This window comes from Propithecus coquereli, unplaced genomic scaffold, assembly GCF_000956105.1.
Source record: "Propithecus coquereli isolate 6110/MARCELLA unplaced genomic scaffold, Pcoq_1.0 Scaffold14, whole genome shotgun sequence".
NCBI lineage: Eukaryota > Metazoa > Chordata > Mammalia > Primates > Indriidae > Propithecus > Propithecus coquereli.
This window is the reverse complement of record NW_012138302.1, coordinates 1237427-1254635: the sequence shown is the minus strand read 5'-3', so window position 1 is coordinate 1254635 and position 17209 is coordinate 1237427. Positions and strand designations below refer to the sequence as shown.

The 17209-nt window shown below is 41.5% G+C and overlaps 1 protein-coding gene and 1 pseudogene across 1 annotated transcript in view; both read left to right on the top strand.

The window, feature by feature from the left end:
- The window catches only part of USP13 (ubiquitin specific peptidase 13 (isopeptidase T-3)), a 105271-nt gene that overhangs the window by 45884 nt on the left and 42178 nt on the right, over nt 1-17209 (top strand). Inside the window, exons 7-10 of the mRNA XM_012639387.1 lie at nt 8500-8594; nt 9733-9920; nt 14927-14998; nt 15359-15452. Of these exons, the coding sequence (XP_012494841.1) occupies nt 8500-8594; nt 9733-9920; nt 14927-14998; nt 15359-15452 (449 nt within the window). The remainder of the gene's footprint in view (nt 1-8499; nt 8595-9732; nt 9921-14926; nt 14999-15358; nt 15453-17209) is intronic.
- Nucleotides 154-2172, top strand: LOC105806287 (annotated as a pseudogene).

Here is a 17209-nt window from a genome sequence, read left to right as displayed (position 1 = left end):
CACACACACACACACACACACACATGCACACACACATTTTTGCAAGAATTGGATCACAGATCTTCCCATTCCTAACCCTAGAAGGACTCTGCCTCCTGCCAGGCTGCTGCTCAGTGCCGGGTGCGAAGCAGGCATGGGCAGGCCAGCCTGGAGCTTCTGATTAGAATAGGAGTCATGTCAGAAGAAACAGTAAGTGAATCACAGTTTTCCTTGAAGACAGCGGCACTAAGAGTGTTTGATCTTCTTCTCTCTTGGTGCTATTCTCTTTCCCAAGTGGAATGATGTTCCATTGTGTGCATATACCACATTTTGCTTATGTGTGTGTCGATGGATACTGGGTTGCTTCCATATTTTTGCTAATGTGAATAATGCTGCTATGAACACGAATATACAAGTATCTCTTCAAGACTCTGGTTTTGATTCTTTGGGGTATATACCCAGAAGCGGAATTGCTAGATCATATGATCAAATTTTCACTGGTAGCTAAAAAGTTATCTGTGATAATTTCAGTGAGTGCTATATCTGTAATTTTTCTGGTCCATTGCTTTAAAAGAAAATGTGGAAAGAAGAAAGAAAAAATATTACCATGGGAACCAGAGCACTTCATACTTGAATACACTAAAAGAATAGCAGCAGACAAAGGTTCAAGTTGTTCTAGTAGTGGACAGAATTTGACATTATCTTAAGTTCCAGCAAGACAAAGGATCTCAGTCATATAACTATGCTAATGGAGGACTTTTCAGTCCTAAATACTCAGGTTCTGCATAGAGTTTGGACTCCATTCAGAGCGTCATTTCTTGTCGTAGCTTGTACTCGTGTTCTAATTCCTGGGGCAAAGCAGATGAAGGTGATACTAAACTTGTTAATATTGCTGTGACCACTCCTGAGAACTTAAACTTCATGATATGGAATTGTTTGAAGAGGCATTCTATCAATGGGAGTGAGCTCTAGTCATTCGTAAGAGACAGGCTGAAGATGAAGCCTGCAGTTCTATTAAACTGAGTGCAGGAGATGCCATTGCTGAAGAAAGTGTAGATGACATTATTAGTATTGAATTTATTCATAAACTTGAAGTTCTGCTACAAAGAGCATATTGTCTCCAAGAGAAGTTTGAAGCTAACCGTGGGCCATCTGGTCCTAATTCCCTTGTTAATGATATTGATAAAGATGCACCTATCACCGTGAGGGGGAGTGTGGATGACTTTGGCCCGGGAGACACCGTGAGTATCGCAGCAGCTGATCCCTCTGCTTCAGCAGCAGAGGTTGCAGAACAGAGAACTTGCAGAACAGAGAACGGCATACCTACAGCCTGGAGTCTCCGTCACTGCCCTTGTTATGAAGAAGCCTTGCATTTAGTTGAAGAAGGAAACATTTACTCAAGAGTACCGAGAACTGAAATGTTGGAGTGCCTAAGAGACGGTGATTTTCTTGCCAAACTTCACTGTATTTGACAGGCTTTTCAGGTAAATCCTTCAGAAACGGCCAAAAGAATATTCCTTACTGAGAGTGGAAGGAAAATTTTTATCAGCTTTAATTGTGAAAGCATGAAAGAATCCAAAAAGTTTGAAGATGTTTTTGATGAAATGACCTATTAATAAATATATTTTAGAGCAGACTGATCTCTGGCAAAGTACTGAAATGGAATTTGCTGCTAAAGGGATGAAAAATCTAAATTTTTATGATGTTCTGGGTTTTACATTAATGGATTCCTTAGAAGATTTAGATGACCCCCCCACATCCATACAGACAGTGGTAAATAATCATTGGCTAAACTCTTCCTTCAAAGAAACCACTGTGGCTTTAAGTTGTTGGTTGGTGCTGAAGCAGAAAAGACAACAGATGAAGATTCCAGATGGATTTTTTGCCCATTTTTATGCCATTTGTGAACACATCAGCCCTGTCCTAGCCTGAGACTTTTTGGGTCCTAGAAATTCTGTGATATATACTGCTTCTTTAAGAATCAAGTTCATTCTTTCTCAAAGACATTTCTGCCTTTGAGAAGGTGTGCTGTTCAGGTATGGAGACTTCGGCTGAAGACTTTGCGCAGTTACTCATTTGACTGAACTTTTACCAGCTTATCTGGGAGCGGATGCCCTGAGGCATATGAGTGGCTGTATAAGCAGTCATGGTCATGTTGTGTCCAGTGGGCTGTTGGAAGCCAAAGTACAATAAGTGTCATGAGAATCATACAATTTCAGTGTGCTGTGAAATATTTTAAGGTAACATATATTACAAAATTAACAGAATTGCTGGATGTGAACTCAAGGAGGAAAAAATCTGCTAAAAAATGAGTGACTGGCCGGGTGTGGTGGCTCATGCCTGTAGTCGCAGTGCTTTAGGAGGCTGAGGTGGGAGGACGGCTTGAGGCCAGAAGTTCAAGGCTGCAGTGAGGTGAACTGTGATCAAGCCACTGCTCTCCAGCCTGGGGGTGACAGAGTGAGACTCTGCCTCAAAAAAAAGAAAAAATTAAAATAAAAAATAAAAAAGGAAAGAAAAGAAAAAATGAGTGACTGTACTGTACTTACATAGAAGTTTTGTCATTGAATCCCTTTGTAGTGTATACAAAGCAGCTGTTTACAGTCTTTAGGTAATAATTTAATTGGTGAATGTTGTAATTTTACAGGAATATTGCTTGAATTGAAGTCACTACTTGGGAATTAATTCATTTATTGTCTTGAAGCTATCTGAAATGTCCAGTGTTATTCTCAAAAGCTATATTTTTATGCTTTGCACCTTGAAAATATACATTTTAGCCCAAAAAATTCAATCACGTGCCATAAAGTTTTATTCCTTATTTTTCTCTGTCTAACATTACATGATATTTTTCCATGTTATTAAATATTCTTCAACATTTCATGATGGATCCACAAATCATTTCGCTATTCCCCTGTGAGTTTTTACAATTTTTTTTGCTATTCTGACAAACATCCTTTGACGTATGCAAATCTTTGACTGTTTGTCTAATTATTTCTTTAGGATAAATTCCTGTGAAAAAAAGGTTGAATCTTCCAAATTTTCAGTTGCTAAGATTCTCTTTTTAACAGGTGTAGTAATTGGCATTCCCACTAGCAGTGTATGAGAGTGCACATTTCAACAAATCCTTGACAACTTTTCATATGAAGACTTTAAAAAAAACTTTGTTAGTCTGGTGTCTTGTTTTAATTTGCTTTACTAGTGAGGCTGAACATTTTTCTTATTATTCTTGGCCATTTATAGTTCTTTCTGTGAATTTTGTAGGCTGATTTTCTAGTAGGTATATATGTAGGTGGTTTTTCTTATTGTTTTTTAAGAACTCCTTGGCAATTAAGAATATTAATCCAATAGCTGTATAGTTGTTAAGGTCTTTTAGGGGGGAGAGTGAACGAGGGAGAACTTTTAAGGTTTTTTTTATCATCTAATTGAGGGTATTTGAATATATAATCCTATTTCAGTCATAGAAAATATAAAACATTGGGCAACAACAATGCAGATCATACACTTTGTAATGAGGGTTCTTTAATTCATTCAGCTGATATAATGTTAACTTTTTGAAAACGATCAGCCTTTGATTCCTGTGTATGTTGTGCAGAGTTGGTTTTAATAAAAATTATTTTCTGTCTAATTATCATTTTACATGAGTTTATGGGATGTATCAATTCTATTTTGGTTTCCCTTACATTGGTTTAATAGATTGCTAGCTGTGACTTATTGTTTATTTAAAAGCCAAATAAATTAATAAAAACATGCATGAAGTTTCCTTAAATGTCTAATGACGAGCCTTGTGGACACTGAGGCCCAGGAAGGCAGGGTGCCGTCTATCGGGGGCGGGGTAGCCACCTCCTGGTGAAGGTACCGCTGGGGTTCTGGTCTTCCACACTCGCTAGGCTAACTCAGGGTGACTCAACTCACAAGAGACAAAGTTTCAAAGTCAGGGCATTTGTTTTTTAGTTCAGAATGAGAACCACAACTGCCGGTAAGTGGGATGTTTATGTCGGCTTGACCAGTACATTCCTTCCGTCTGGGAAGCTGAATTATATTTAGAAGATTGCTTGGTGAATATGGAATCCAAGAAGGTTGTGGACTCAAATATTTAATGGTAACGTGATCTGATCATCCTGGTTTCCTTTTCCCCAATAAGGATATATATCTGTTCAGTAAGAGGTTTCTACTCATCTTTGAGGTCTTAACTTAGATTTTAGTCCTTCAAAGAAGCCCTGATCCCCCAGGCCAGGCCAGTGTGGTAGCATGCGTAGTAAAAATGGGCCCCATATCAGATTCCACTCTGGGTCCCCATGGGTACAGCAACAAACAAACCAAGGAACAGATCACCACATACACAAACAAACAGAAAGCTTCCTCTGTGGGAGGAGGCATTGTTTTAGTGAAGCAAGGATGAGGTTCTTGGTAGAAAGAGAGTAGGGTGGGATGGAGGCCAGAGCATGTATGTTTTCCTTCCATTATGGAAACTAGTTTACCTAAGAAGGTGCTTCAGTGCCTTGGGTGGTTGCGGAAGTCTTCTAGAGATGCCCAAGGCAGCTGTGAAATTGCCTGTCTTACTGGCTGCACCAGCTCAATAGCATCTCAAGTTGGTCTTTCTTCTTTGGTCATCTTTACCCTTGACCTAGACATAAACTCCCTTGAGTTTCTCACAGCCTGAGGATTTGGAATCCAGGCATGGGCTGCTTCATTTTGGTTTTGACCTGGCTTGTGCCCCTCCTGTGTGCCTCTGTGGCACCTTATGCTACTCCATCGTGGCACTTTTCCCAAGACCCTGTAATTGTTTGGGGGTGGTCACCCAGGGCAGCAGGGCCCAGGTGCCACATTTTTGTGCACTGCTACACCTCTAGCATCTAGCATAGCCCCTTGCATATAGTAGGTGTTCAGGAAATACTGTGGCATCAACAAATGGAGGAAGATACACAAACAAAATCTGTTCCTCTGATTCACCTTTCTTTTTTTCTATTTTATTGCTGTCTTTTTACTCTTACCTGTTTTCCTTTCCTGACTACAATCTAGGTTTTGTCTGGCCTGGGAGTTCTATTGTCACTTTAAAGTGATCGTACGTGCCAACCTCATTCATTTTGCATGTACTTTTCTAGTGTAGATGCTGAAGTATTCTCTCATTTCTCTTCTTTTCCTGTCTGTGGCGGATGGCTCATATGCACACAAATGTAAGCTCGTGGTGGAGAGATGCAGCTTGGGTGGACAGATCAGCACTTCCTCTGAGGAGAACCTTTCCTCATCCTCTCCTCTGACTTACTACTCGTGTTTGACCAGGAGGAGCCTTACAGCCATGCTGGTTCCCTGGTTTTGTTTCGCTTTCTAAACATAAGAACTTGTTGATGTCCATCTTCACCCCTTTCTCCCTTCTGCTTTCCTGTGGGGGATCTGAGGGAGGATTTAGACTTCTGCCATTTTCTGGGGCTCAGGAAAAGAGCCTGAAGTCACATGACTAAACCATAGCCAAGAAGACGTCTGTTGAGGTTCTTCACACCAAAGTGGCATTTCTTCTAAGACTATTTGAAATATTAAACTTTAAATTTATGAGGGCAGGGACTCTGCTTATCTTATTTAACATTATATGCTTAGTATCTGTATACGTTTGGTGTTCAGCAAATATATGCTAAATATGCTGAAAGAGTGAGTTATTCTGTGTGGCTAAACTAGGGTGGCCAGTGGCAGGCACGCTGGTCCTAATAGCATACCATCCAATAGAATCATTGTGATCTTTGAGAATTACTTATAAAACATTTTCTCCAATCAAAATAAATTTAGAAAACAACAGAAAAGAAAAAAGAAGTCTTCCTATTGAGAGATTGCAAATGACTATTACTATTATGAAATGATTCCTTACAGATTCTCAGTTTCAGTCTCAGTCTCTGCTCTCTTTTTCCTTAATCTTTGAACTTACTGCGCTATACTATTTTCTAATATGCTGACCACACAAATGAGGTATTCCTGTTCTAAAATTTTTCATTTATCTTTTCTGTGGATGGCTGCCTCATGTTCTCTGTGGTCTAGTTTGTCGTCTAACCTGAAGTGAAACAATGACTGGTTTCCTTCTAAAATGAACGTAGTTACTCAGCAGCTTGGCTATTCGTGGGAGGATCCCTCTGAGAACTTCCTGTGTTTCTTGACTCCAAGTTTCAAGCCAAGTTGTTGAGCATGAAGAGTAATAGTTGTAATAGTTGTCAGACATTGCTTATTTGCTGCCATAGTTTCTGAGCTAAGACCAGACGTTGCTAAGCTAGAGTTGGAGTAAAATGAGTTTCCCAGTGAAAAACACGTAAGGTAGCATTTGCAGCCACTGAGTGCACTTAAAATTTTTCCTGTTACTACATATTTATAAATTCTTCATGATTGCCAAGTGGGATCACTTCATTTTTAGGTTGCTTGTACATTACTCACCAAACTGTTTTGGCCATTGGGATAATAAATAACTATAGTGTTTGACCAAATCATGTGGTATCTTTGGAGCAATTAGTGATGGGAGGTACGAAATGTTATTTTCTTAATGTGGCAAGAGCCTAATGAGTTAAGAACATAGATGGATGTGTGATTTTCACTTATTTCAAAATCCTCGGCCAATGCCACTGGTGCAATTCTAGCAATTTTATTATTTTCTAACAGAGCTCTGTTAATTAGAGGCTTGCAATCTCAAGTCTTCAAACTATCTCACTAATTAATAATAACTAAAGTTAAAGTGCCTAGGGAATGCCATCTTCACCTTCCAACTAGTATTCGAGCGATATTTTTCTGTCACTTATCATAGATTAAGAATACTATTCATATGTTTGTTTAAAGTTACAAATCAAAGATTTTTAAGTTTTTTTTATATTTAAACTTTTTGGAAATTTGAAAAATTGGGTTGGGATTTTTTTTTTTTTTGCTTTTGAGAATACCGTATTTTATTTAAAAAACTATAAATGAGGGCTGGGCTACCACAGGTTATATTGGGCTTCCAGGGGAAGTGGAGTAGAAAAGAAAGCTATACGTTTACTCTGTTAATAATAGAAGGACAGATTTCCTCTGGACAGCAGTGAGTCTCCCGTACCTGGGTGTGGGTCAGAAGGTCACCATAGCTAACGTACATTACTTTTTTTTTCCTGGTGATGTTCCAAGGATTAGGAATCTCCTTGGACAGTCTAAATTTTATTGTCCTAAAGAGTGTTATCTTTATATCTATTTTCCTTGTCATAGGTTTTGTCTTTCTAATTTAGGGGTTAAGAAATTATGGTTTTTGAGTCTTCATTCCTGTTAAGGGCCTAGAATGGTGCTTCACAAAGTCTGTTGGTATCCTGATGTGTCTTAAGAAATACTCTGGTGTAGAGGGAAGAGGATTGGGCCAGGAGTCAGACGACCTGGGTTCTGGGCCACCTGTGGGATTTGAGGCAAAATCATTTACCCTTTATGAGCATCTTTTCCTTATCTGCAAGATGGCCTTGAAAATGTCTGTCTGTCTCTCTCATTGCAGTGCTGTGTGAGGACAGGGTAGTGGATTGGATAGCTTTGGAAAACTCTAAAATGTTCTTCTCAAACTTTGCTGTGCACTCGAGGGTCTTGTTAAAACGAAGATTCTCATTTGCTAGGCCTGGGGTGAGGCCCCAAATTCTGCATTTCTAATGAGCTCCCAGGTGATGCTGCTGCTTCGAGTCCACACACTCACATTGAGAAGCCAGGTTCTGGCTAAAGCATTGTGTTGTCAGGTGGGATTATTATCATCCTGAGGAGAGAAGCACCCACCTCAGCACGAGCTTCCCAACGCTTGTGTGCCACACGTGGCCAAGACGTGGATCCCTGAGGCCCTGGGGCAGCAGCGCAGGGCTGGGGATGGCTGAAGCTGTCTGAGTTCCTCTGGAGTACCAAGCATGTCCTCGTTTTCTGTGTGTGCTACGAGGTGAACCCATTTGGGAAACGCTACACAGTCTTCACAGATCTCTCACTAGTTCTGGGAGGTGCAGGTTGGTGAGGTGGTAGGTCTGAGAATATAGAGATTTCCACAAGCAGAATTTTGTTTTGTCCTGGACCAACACCCTGACCAACCATTCAGCTGCCCCTGAGGGCCTGTGTGTTCTCTGTGTTCCCTGTTAGGTTCCCCCTGCCATGGGTGGACGGCTGTCGCCCCTCCTCCTTCACCCTTCCCTCTTCCCGAGCTTAGAGTCTTGCCACTGTGGTTTTGGTCAGACAAATCAAGTGTTAGACGCTTATATTTGCATAATTTAAATTTATTTTAACTTTAGATACTACTCTTTTTTTTTTCTTTCCTTGTTTTAGAAAACTTTTTTTTTTTAAACTTTCTGCAGTGTCAAAGAATTGATAATACGGGTATATTTACAAAATATACCTATATATTGTGTATTGTTTGCCATCTGTCTTTCCCCCTGTCGAATATTATGAAGTTTTTGTTTTGTTCAGTCATATATCCCAAGCCTGGTGTACAGTAGGAGCTCCAAAAATCCATGTAGAATGTTTAGTGACTTGATTACAGATCTCAGTGCTTATTTTCTCTTCACCCTCTAGATGTTTATTCTTTTCAAGAAGAGGAACCTGTTTTGGATCCTCATTTGGCCAAGCACTTGGCGCACTTTGGAATTGATATGCTTCACATGCATGGGGTGAGAAGGTCTACTTTCGTTTCTGTTCCCACCTTGTGGGGGGTCGGAGGTTACGGAGTTGGAGATGGGGGTGGGAGGGTGGAGGGAGAGGGAACTGTTTGGTTTATTTAATATATAATTCCTCTAACATAGATCATTTTATAGGTTTCAGCTTTTAATTATTGCATTTACTTCTTGAATTTAATTAATGTGTGTTTTCCTTTGGTTAGCAGCTTAGATTTTTTATGTTGTAATGAAAATGGCACCTCGCCAAGTACTACTTCAGTTTAGTTGGGGTTTACTTGCAAAATTTCTGTCTCCTTTGATGGGCAGTTGCATGAATCACTCTTTGTTCACTAAAGGGAGAAGGTACCAGAAGATGATCTTTAAAATGATCTGTGACCAACGTCACTTTAATTAATTTCAGGAATGGAAGCAGAGCTCCTAAGGGGCAGAATGAATAAGCCAACACACTACCGTTGATGGAAAAGCTTTGCTGCATTTAATATTGTGTTCCCAAGTTGATGTCATGCCTCTGTAACATTTTTCCCTCTAAGAAACTATTTAAATGTGCATTTTGTTTTAGCCCTTTGCTCCCAAGCCACCTCCCTCCCATGTTCGTATTCTGTTTGTCTTCTCTTTGTCACTCATTTCCTCTTTTTCATTCAGTTTTCTCTGCTCTTCTTTAAACCGCCCTCCTCTTTCGAGGCGCTCCCACACCTGTGGTTCACCTGCATCCCGTCTCCTGCCCTGCTTTCTGTTGGCTGCGTTGCGTTGGATCTTCCCTTGAATTTAGTCCACTTGCTCCTTTTTTGGATTCCTATTTGTCTTTCATCCTCCTCCTATCTCCTTCTCTCTCTTTCTCTTTCTTTTAAAAATCTTTTTCATGTGTGTCTTTTCATGTGTATTAGATCGTGATAAAATATACATATCCTAAAGTCTACCATTTTAACCATTTTTAAGTGTACAGTTCTCTGGCATTAATTACATCGTTGTGCAACCACCACCACCTCTCAGTCTCTTTTCATTAGATTGTTTATTTTTCTATGTAATTGTGGGAAAATGGCAGAAACATCCATGATATTAGAAATAACTCATGGGACATGATCTTTGAACGGAATCATATGAAACTTGTTTTTCTTCAATGACCTTGCCTCAGACAGAGAACGGGCTCCGCGACAATGACATGAAGCCGAGGGTCAGTGAGTGGGAAGTGATCCAGGAGTCGGGGACGAAGCTGAAGCCCATGTATGGCCCCGGGTACACGGGTCTGAAGAACCTGGGCAACAGCTGCTACCTCAGCTCCGTCATGCAGGCCATCTTCAGCATCCCCGAGTTCCAGAGAGCGTAAGTGCCCGCAGGCCTGGCCCACTCTGGTGTGCTGGGACCCCGTCTTCATCACAGCAGGGCGCTTGGCCACCTCATCTGTGGCCTGACCTGGCTGCGATGGGAACACTTGTCAAGTGTTGTGGGGGTCAGGTGAGATAAGGAGAGATTGGTAACTGAAAAACACCCTGGGGGGTTTGTTATGTTAACAATGGCTTCTGCTTTTAGGTCATCCCCCTATGTGCCAAGAATGTATTAATCGTTAATCTTCACTGCAAACCTGCCAAATCTCCCCTACAGATGCACTAGGAGAGATTCAGTGATTTGTTTGGTCAATGTCTCCCTTTTGGTGGATTGGAGTTTCTTTGGAGATTTAGGGTTTTCATTTTTTGCTACTCAAAGTGTGGTTCGTTGACGCATGCTAGTCCTTGGACTGCTGGTATGGGTCTGCGACGAGATGAATATGGAATTTGAGAATGAGTGTTTAGAAATTTCTGTAGCAATTTGACACTCAATTAACATTTCATTTTTCTAATAATTTCTCTGTATTCTATTTTTTAAAGATATCATCTGTATGAGTTGACATAAACAAAAAAGCTAGCCCCTCACTGCAGATAATTTGGGACGCACTGATTGAGGGATGTCCCAGGCTTCCTACCTGGGACTGGCTGCCTTCCTCCTCCCATACCTGGGCAGAGCAGCTTTGTCTGTGGCCATTTTCTTCCTTAGGTTGTGCTGAGAACAGAGAGCCGCAGAGCCCAGGAGCTGGTGCACTCATGGGCAGCCACTGCCTAAGTTTAGAGAATAATCTCTACTGTGTTCCAGAGTGGGTCAGTTTCCACCTTGGTTCAAGTGGAAGAGGACACATGTGCGCCAGCACAGGGCAGCATTTTACACTCACAGAGTTGAAATGGCTAAATCCTAATGGCTTTAAGAGTGCTCAATCAAAAGTATGTCAAATAAACTTGCTTTCCTTGCTCCGTGTTTCAAGACTTATCTCTTCTTGCTGTTTTCTGACCTTGAAAACTTATGGTTAGTTTTCCATGTCGATGTTTCATTTTTTCATCTGGCCATTAAAGAATGAGTCCTGTTCTGCTCAGCAGTGTGCTGAGTGTGTGTGGGGTCAGTGGTGAACAGGAGGACATGGTACCCGCCCCAGGGAATGCACAACCACTAGCAGAAATTGGGGTTGAGTAAATAATCATAAGAACAATCACATACTTATAAACATGGTACATTTCATGAAGGAAAAGGGAAGGAGGTGGTCAAAGAGATCCTTTGAAGAGGGGAAACATGCTCTGACAGATGTGCGGGGGGAGTGGAGGCAGACGGCTGGGGTGGAGGGCGGGGCGGGTTTGAAGCTCTGAGATAGGAAACCCTTTTCAGTGGTGCATGTCATGCATTGTATTATTTTTATAAATTCTTACCCATGCCTCATGTTTGTATTATTATCATTTGACTGGGGAGCAATGTAGCTTCATCTTATATGACTCATGCTCCAAGATCTTTTTCTTTGAAAATGTTGAAGGAATGTCCTTCTGTTAGGTGTTGTATAATTATTATTATTTTTTTTTTCAGGAAAGTGGGAGAGAGAGAGAGAGAGAGAGAGAGAGGGAGAGAGTGAATCTATTATTTCTTTTAAACTAGAATGGAATAAACTTGTGTACTTTTGTTATAAAGCCCAACAACATTTTCAGTGGTTTACAGTCTACAGTTTTTAAAAATTCTTCCTATATTCCAAAATTTGATGAAGAATTAACTTTCTGGATTTTTTTCTTTAATGAAAAAGTGTACTTCTTGTCTGTGTTTTGATTTTAAAATTTAAATCTCTCCCTAGTCTTGTTTAGCTGGGTGTCATGGCGCACGCCTGTATTCCCAGCTGCTCGGGAGGCTGAGGCAGGAGAATCGCTTGAGCCCAGGAGTTTGAGGTTGCAGTGAGCTCTGATCATGCTACTGCACTCCACCTGGGGTGACAGAGCGAGACTCTGTCTCAAAAAAAAAAAAGTTTTAGAATTTTACATTATGGTATCTAATGTTTATATTCTATTTTCTAAACATTTATTGTATGTATTAGAACATGAGCAACCTACTCTTCATACCCATCTTCAATTTTTTCATTGTTTGACCAAATATCACTGAATTGAAATGCTTGCTCTTCAAACCTCTTTTTCCCCAGCAGTCCTGACTCAATGGAGTTAGATCCAGGAGGAGTGTCTTCATTTTGAAAGTAGAAAGAGTGACTCATAGACAGATTAAATGACTTATGAACAGCCACAGTGTAATTCGGGAGCATTACCCTGATTACTTGATGCTCTGCCACTTGAACCTAGTGGACATTTTAAGATAATTCTTAATGAAGATCAAATCTAAATAAGCTTGTGTGCAAATTGAATGACAGCTAAGATGGATCGACAGGTAGTGAAACCATCTTTTTGAGAATCACTAGATTACAAACCGAAGGTCCAATATACACTTTAAAGATTATCTAGCACTACTTCTGCATTTTAATTTAGTTTTGTTATAATGGTGGATATTCCTCATCAATTAGAAAATGAATATAAATTGTTGGCAAATGGACCTTTCTTTCTTTTTCTTCTCCTGGCTTCAACTGCTGGGAAACTGGACTTTCCTGACGTCAAATATTTACTCCCTTTAACACTGCTCTTGTCTTCCAATCTTGCCCTAAAGTATAAGCCTTTTCACTAATGTTCATCTTCTCAGAGAGTTTTTTTGTCTTGTTAGGTTTTGAGATGTGATAAAAACTGGATTATAAGAGAGCTAATGAGTTCATCATGTTGTATATTATTAGGAATTCTTCAGTGTAGCCTCTATATCTATATAGTTTAGCTCTAAAGTTTGATTTATCTCTTATTTGGCTCTTGGTCTTTTGAAATTTTCTATATGAAATTTTTGCCCTAATGGTACATCCAAAGCCATTTGGAGGACTGGCCCAGAGAAACATGCTCTGTTAATTTTGATGTAGGTACACAATCTGGGCTATAAATTCTGAGTTTGTAGACAGAAGGTGCCTAGAAGTTCCTAGCATTTGGGGGATCCAACTAGAGGTCATTGCTAAGTGGTAGTGTGTCATGTTTCTCTGCTAGGGCTTCATCGCAATAATGCCTTTTCTGTCATTCTGTCAGTGTTTGATAGTCAGTTATGGAAAATTGGTTATGTGATTACATGACGTGAATGTATTCATTCAACAAATATTTATTGAGTGCCTTTTACATGTCAGATGCTTTTCTAGTGTTAGAGATGCAGTGATTTAAATAGATGAAGTCTTTGCCTTCATGGAGATTACATTCTAGTATGTAATCTCTGGAAATATAGACACTAAACAGGCAAAGAAATAAATTATGCAATTTCAAATAGTATTGCATGCTAAGAAGAAAGCCAGCCAGAAGGAGGTGGTAGGGAGTTAGGAAGGGTGGAGAGTGGCTGCTCTTGTTTTGGCTAAACGTCTGGGGAGGTGACTTTTGAATAGATCTGAGAAGGAGCTGCCAAGCAAGGGTCTGTGGGGAGAGTGTCCCAGGAAAGAGACAGCAGAAGGTATGACTTTGAAGCAGGTGTGAGCTTGGCATGCCCTGGGGCAGCAAGAGGGACAAGTGGCCGGGCGTTGTGGGCTAGGGGAGAGTGGTGGCAGATGAGGTCAGAGAAGAGGGCAGAGTGGGGCACATGAAGAGCCAGAGAAACAGATCTACTTTTGGATTCTTCTTCCTAGAGCTGTCAGGCCCAGAGAGTCAAAGACTGAAAGGAGAAAGAAGAACAGCACAAAGTACAGGGTGTGAAATAGGAAATGAAGTTAAAACAAGAAAGGAGAGATTGTGCATTATGATTAGAGATCAGCGTCTAAGTTAGCACGGCCCTGTCTGGATAAACTGGCCAGGAGGAGGGATCGTGGCTGCTCAGGGCCAGCGGGTGGCAGGTGCAGCCAGCGGAGTGGCTCAGAGCATAGCTGTGGAGCCAGACTGCTGGGTCCATTCTGGGCTTTGTCATTCCCTCCCTGGGGAACTTTGGAAGCTACCAAGTAAATTTTCATCCCCATTTCTCATCTCTCAAATGGGGATGATGATGATAATAATCCATTCCTCATATGGTGTCATGAAGACTCAACTAGCTAATACAGGAAGCCCCCAAGAAACAGAAGTTGTCACTGCTTTTGCCATTCATTTTGAGATTATTGGAACAACTGCTAATGTCAAAGAAAAAAAATTGTACAAACACTTGTTAAAGATGGTAAGGCAGATTTTATTCATGGGAGTGATGGCGGCAGGTATGGGGACCACTGCCATGGGGCCTTACAATGGGGAAGATGTTGGACTTGACCCCGACTCCAGCAGGACAATTTGGGGTTTACAACCAAGGAACAGGGGGTGTGCTGTGGATGGAAATCACTAAGAGGAAGCATCGAGGATAAGGGGTTTCTGGCCACCCCGACTTGATAGGATTATTGCTGGGTGCAGGCCAGGGTGGTCACATACCAAGGCTGGATTTTCACTCAACTTACTTAGCAGGATTCTTACTCAAACTGGATTCCACAAGGACAGAGAGGGAAGCCCATGCTTGGGCCCAGTCAAGCAGAGGACTTGAAGGAGCCTGATTAAAGTTTTGGCCAAAGTAGAGATTCTTGTCACTAACCGAACCATTTGTTTCTGACGTGGTGATTGTGATGGCATAAACCAGTGGTTCTTGACTCTGCCTACATGTTGGAATCACTTGGGGAACTTTTAAAAGAATTCCCAATCCCAGGCCTGGAACATCTGGGGGTGGCTCTGGCTTTGGTATTTTGTAAAGAAACTCTGTGGGTGATTCTAACTTGCAGCCAGGGTTGAGACCCACTGGTAGAAGCATAAACATTTCGGGAAGTTTTGTGGGCAGTAGAGGTGGGATCTCAGGAAAAGAGATCTTTGGGTGGACAGTTTGATTTTGACAAAAGGGTGAGAAGTCTGAGCAAGAATGATGGTTTGTTTGGTTCTGTTCCTCTCTCAGTTGCTATGTTTTAACTGTTGCTTCTCGTTTTCTAGCTATGTAGGAAACCTTCCAAGAATATTTGACTACTCACCTTTAGATCCAACACAAGACTTCAACACACAGATGTAAGTGCCTGATTGTTTTTTTTTTTACAGTATTCAATAAAGTGATCATAGTGGTTATATCTGGGTTGCAGAATTAAAGGCAATTCTTTATTTTCTGTATTTTTAAAAAAGCGTTCTAAAATTAGCATGTGTTACTTTTATACAAAGAAAGAGAGTAATAAAGTTACTTATAAAGTACTAAGGAAAATTTGAACATGGAATCAGTACCAAGCAGAATCAAATAAATAAGTTATTTGTGAATAATCCAGATAAAATGCTCCGTCTAAAAGCGGCTGTACTTACTGAAATTCATAGATAATTTTAATATCTCCATGGGAAAACAACAATGACCTTTTGTTTTTGTTTCCCTGTCCTGGCCAGGACTAAGTTAGGACATGGCCTTCTCTCAGGCCAGTATTCAAAGCCTCCAGTGAAATCTGAGCTCATTGAACAGGTGATGAAGGAGGAACACAAGGTATGTGTCTGAGTGTTTGCTGTGTTGATTTGTAGGTAGGAGGGACCTTTACCAGCTGGAATGTGGATTTCCTATGCTTTGGCAAATGGTAGCTGTAAATTTAGCAAGTTGTCAGAATAGCAACTTTCATTTTGGAGTCTAGGGTGCCTATTGATTTGCTCTTAAAATTGTGATACAGAGTAGCCAGGGTGGGGGTTTCTAGTGAGAGTTGCTTCATGGATTATATGGATGTGCCACCATTAACAGTCCTCAGAGACAGTAGTCTTCATACAATAGAGCTGAGATAGAAGAAATAAATCTTATAAAAATATACACATTTTCCCCTTGGTAACACAATCTTGGTCCATATAGTGTCTTTCTTCTCCTAAGTCTCACTTTGTTTGTTTCTCAAGAGGCCAGTTGTTAACAAACAACACACAAATTCCTCAGCCCCTCCCTAGAGGTGAGGATTCAGAATTTCTGGGGAGAACTGGGCAGGCCTCATTTTCGGTAAGCTGCCGCGTGGTTTTTAAGCACGCTCAAGTAGGAGAAACTCAGTTGGCGAAATCGCTGTGAATTGATAGAATGATTGAAAGATGGGCTTGGTCTCCTAATAGCCAGACCTGCATTTCCATGGGCCTGCATGATGGGCTATGGGCCCCTCCCTAGGCTGCTCCATTGCACAACTCCAGGGGGCGCTACTTGTAGGTTGGTCTCTTTTGAATGGTGCCCTTGGAATTCTGCAGTGCACAGTGTACACGGCTGCATTTGGCACCCTGCGCTCCTGTTGCCACAAATGCCCCTAATGGAACATGTGCCCCACTTCCCCACCACCTGCTTTCCCTTTAGAGTACCCTGTCCTGACTTACTGGGCAGGCTCATTCAGTTCTGTGTCTCAAGTGTTTGGCCTCTGTGCTCGCACCTTAAGTCAGTCATCCTTAACTGTAACTCATACCTGTAGACTGAGAACGAGAATCGAAAGTGAATACCTTCTTGTTCGTAATGAAGCCAGCTGGCTGTAGAAATGGAGCAAACAAGAGGAGGGGGTACTGAAGGGAACATACAGAGGCAGTGTCCAGAGCCGGGGGGAGGAAGCAGGTTGTGCAGAGGGTGGAGAGGGAAAGACGTTTGAATGGTGAGCCCAGGAGACCAGAGTCTGGTGGGGGCAGGAAGAGCTTGATCCTCCCGTCGTGGTGCTCTCCATCATTGCAAGATCCCAAGGTCCTTATCCACCAGACACTGGAAGACTCTCGTGGGATGCAGTTGAGGAGGGGAACTGGGTGTAGGGCTGGAGTGTGGGCTTCTCTAGGCTTCTTCAACCTTCGAGCACCTGCGAAATTTTGGAGAGGTGATGGTGGGAAAAAACTCGGTCCAAAATTTTGCTTTGATCTTGTTTGTCCTGGGTTTTCATCCACCCTGTGTCACCCCTTGGGTAGCTGTCCAGGGGCAGAGCCCATCTCCCTGGTGGAGGCGAAGGAGATGGGATTGGGACTCAGGAGCCTGGCTTCCTCTCCTGCCTCTGCAAGGAGCTGTGTGACCATGGCAGGTCATGTCACCTTCCAATCCCAGCAGTCAATGGCAGAATTGGTCTAGGTGGTGGTTGTGACTGTTTCAAACATGGGAGTCCCCTCTCTAACATAAATAACATCTGTGTATGTTACATGATTGTTGTGCTCTAGGGATCTCCTCCTTTGAGAAAATACGAAATGAAAAATCATCAATTTAGTGATGTTTGGAAGTAAAATCTGGTTTTGTTAATATTATAATGTCCTTTTATG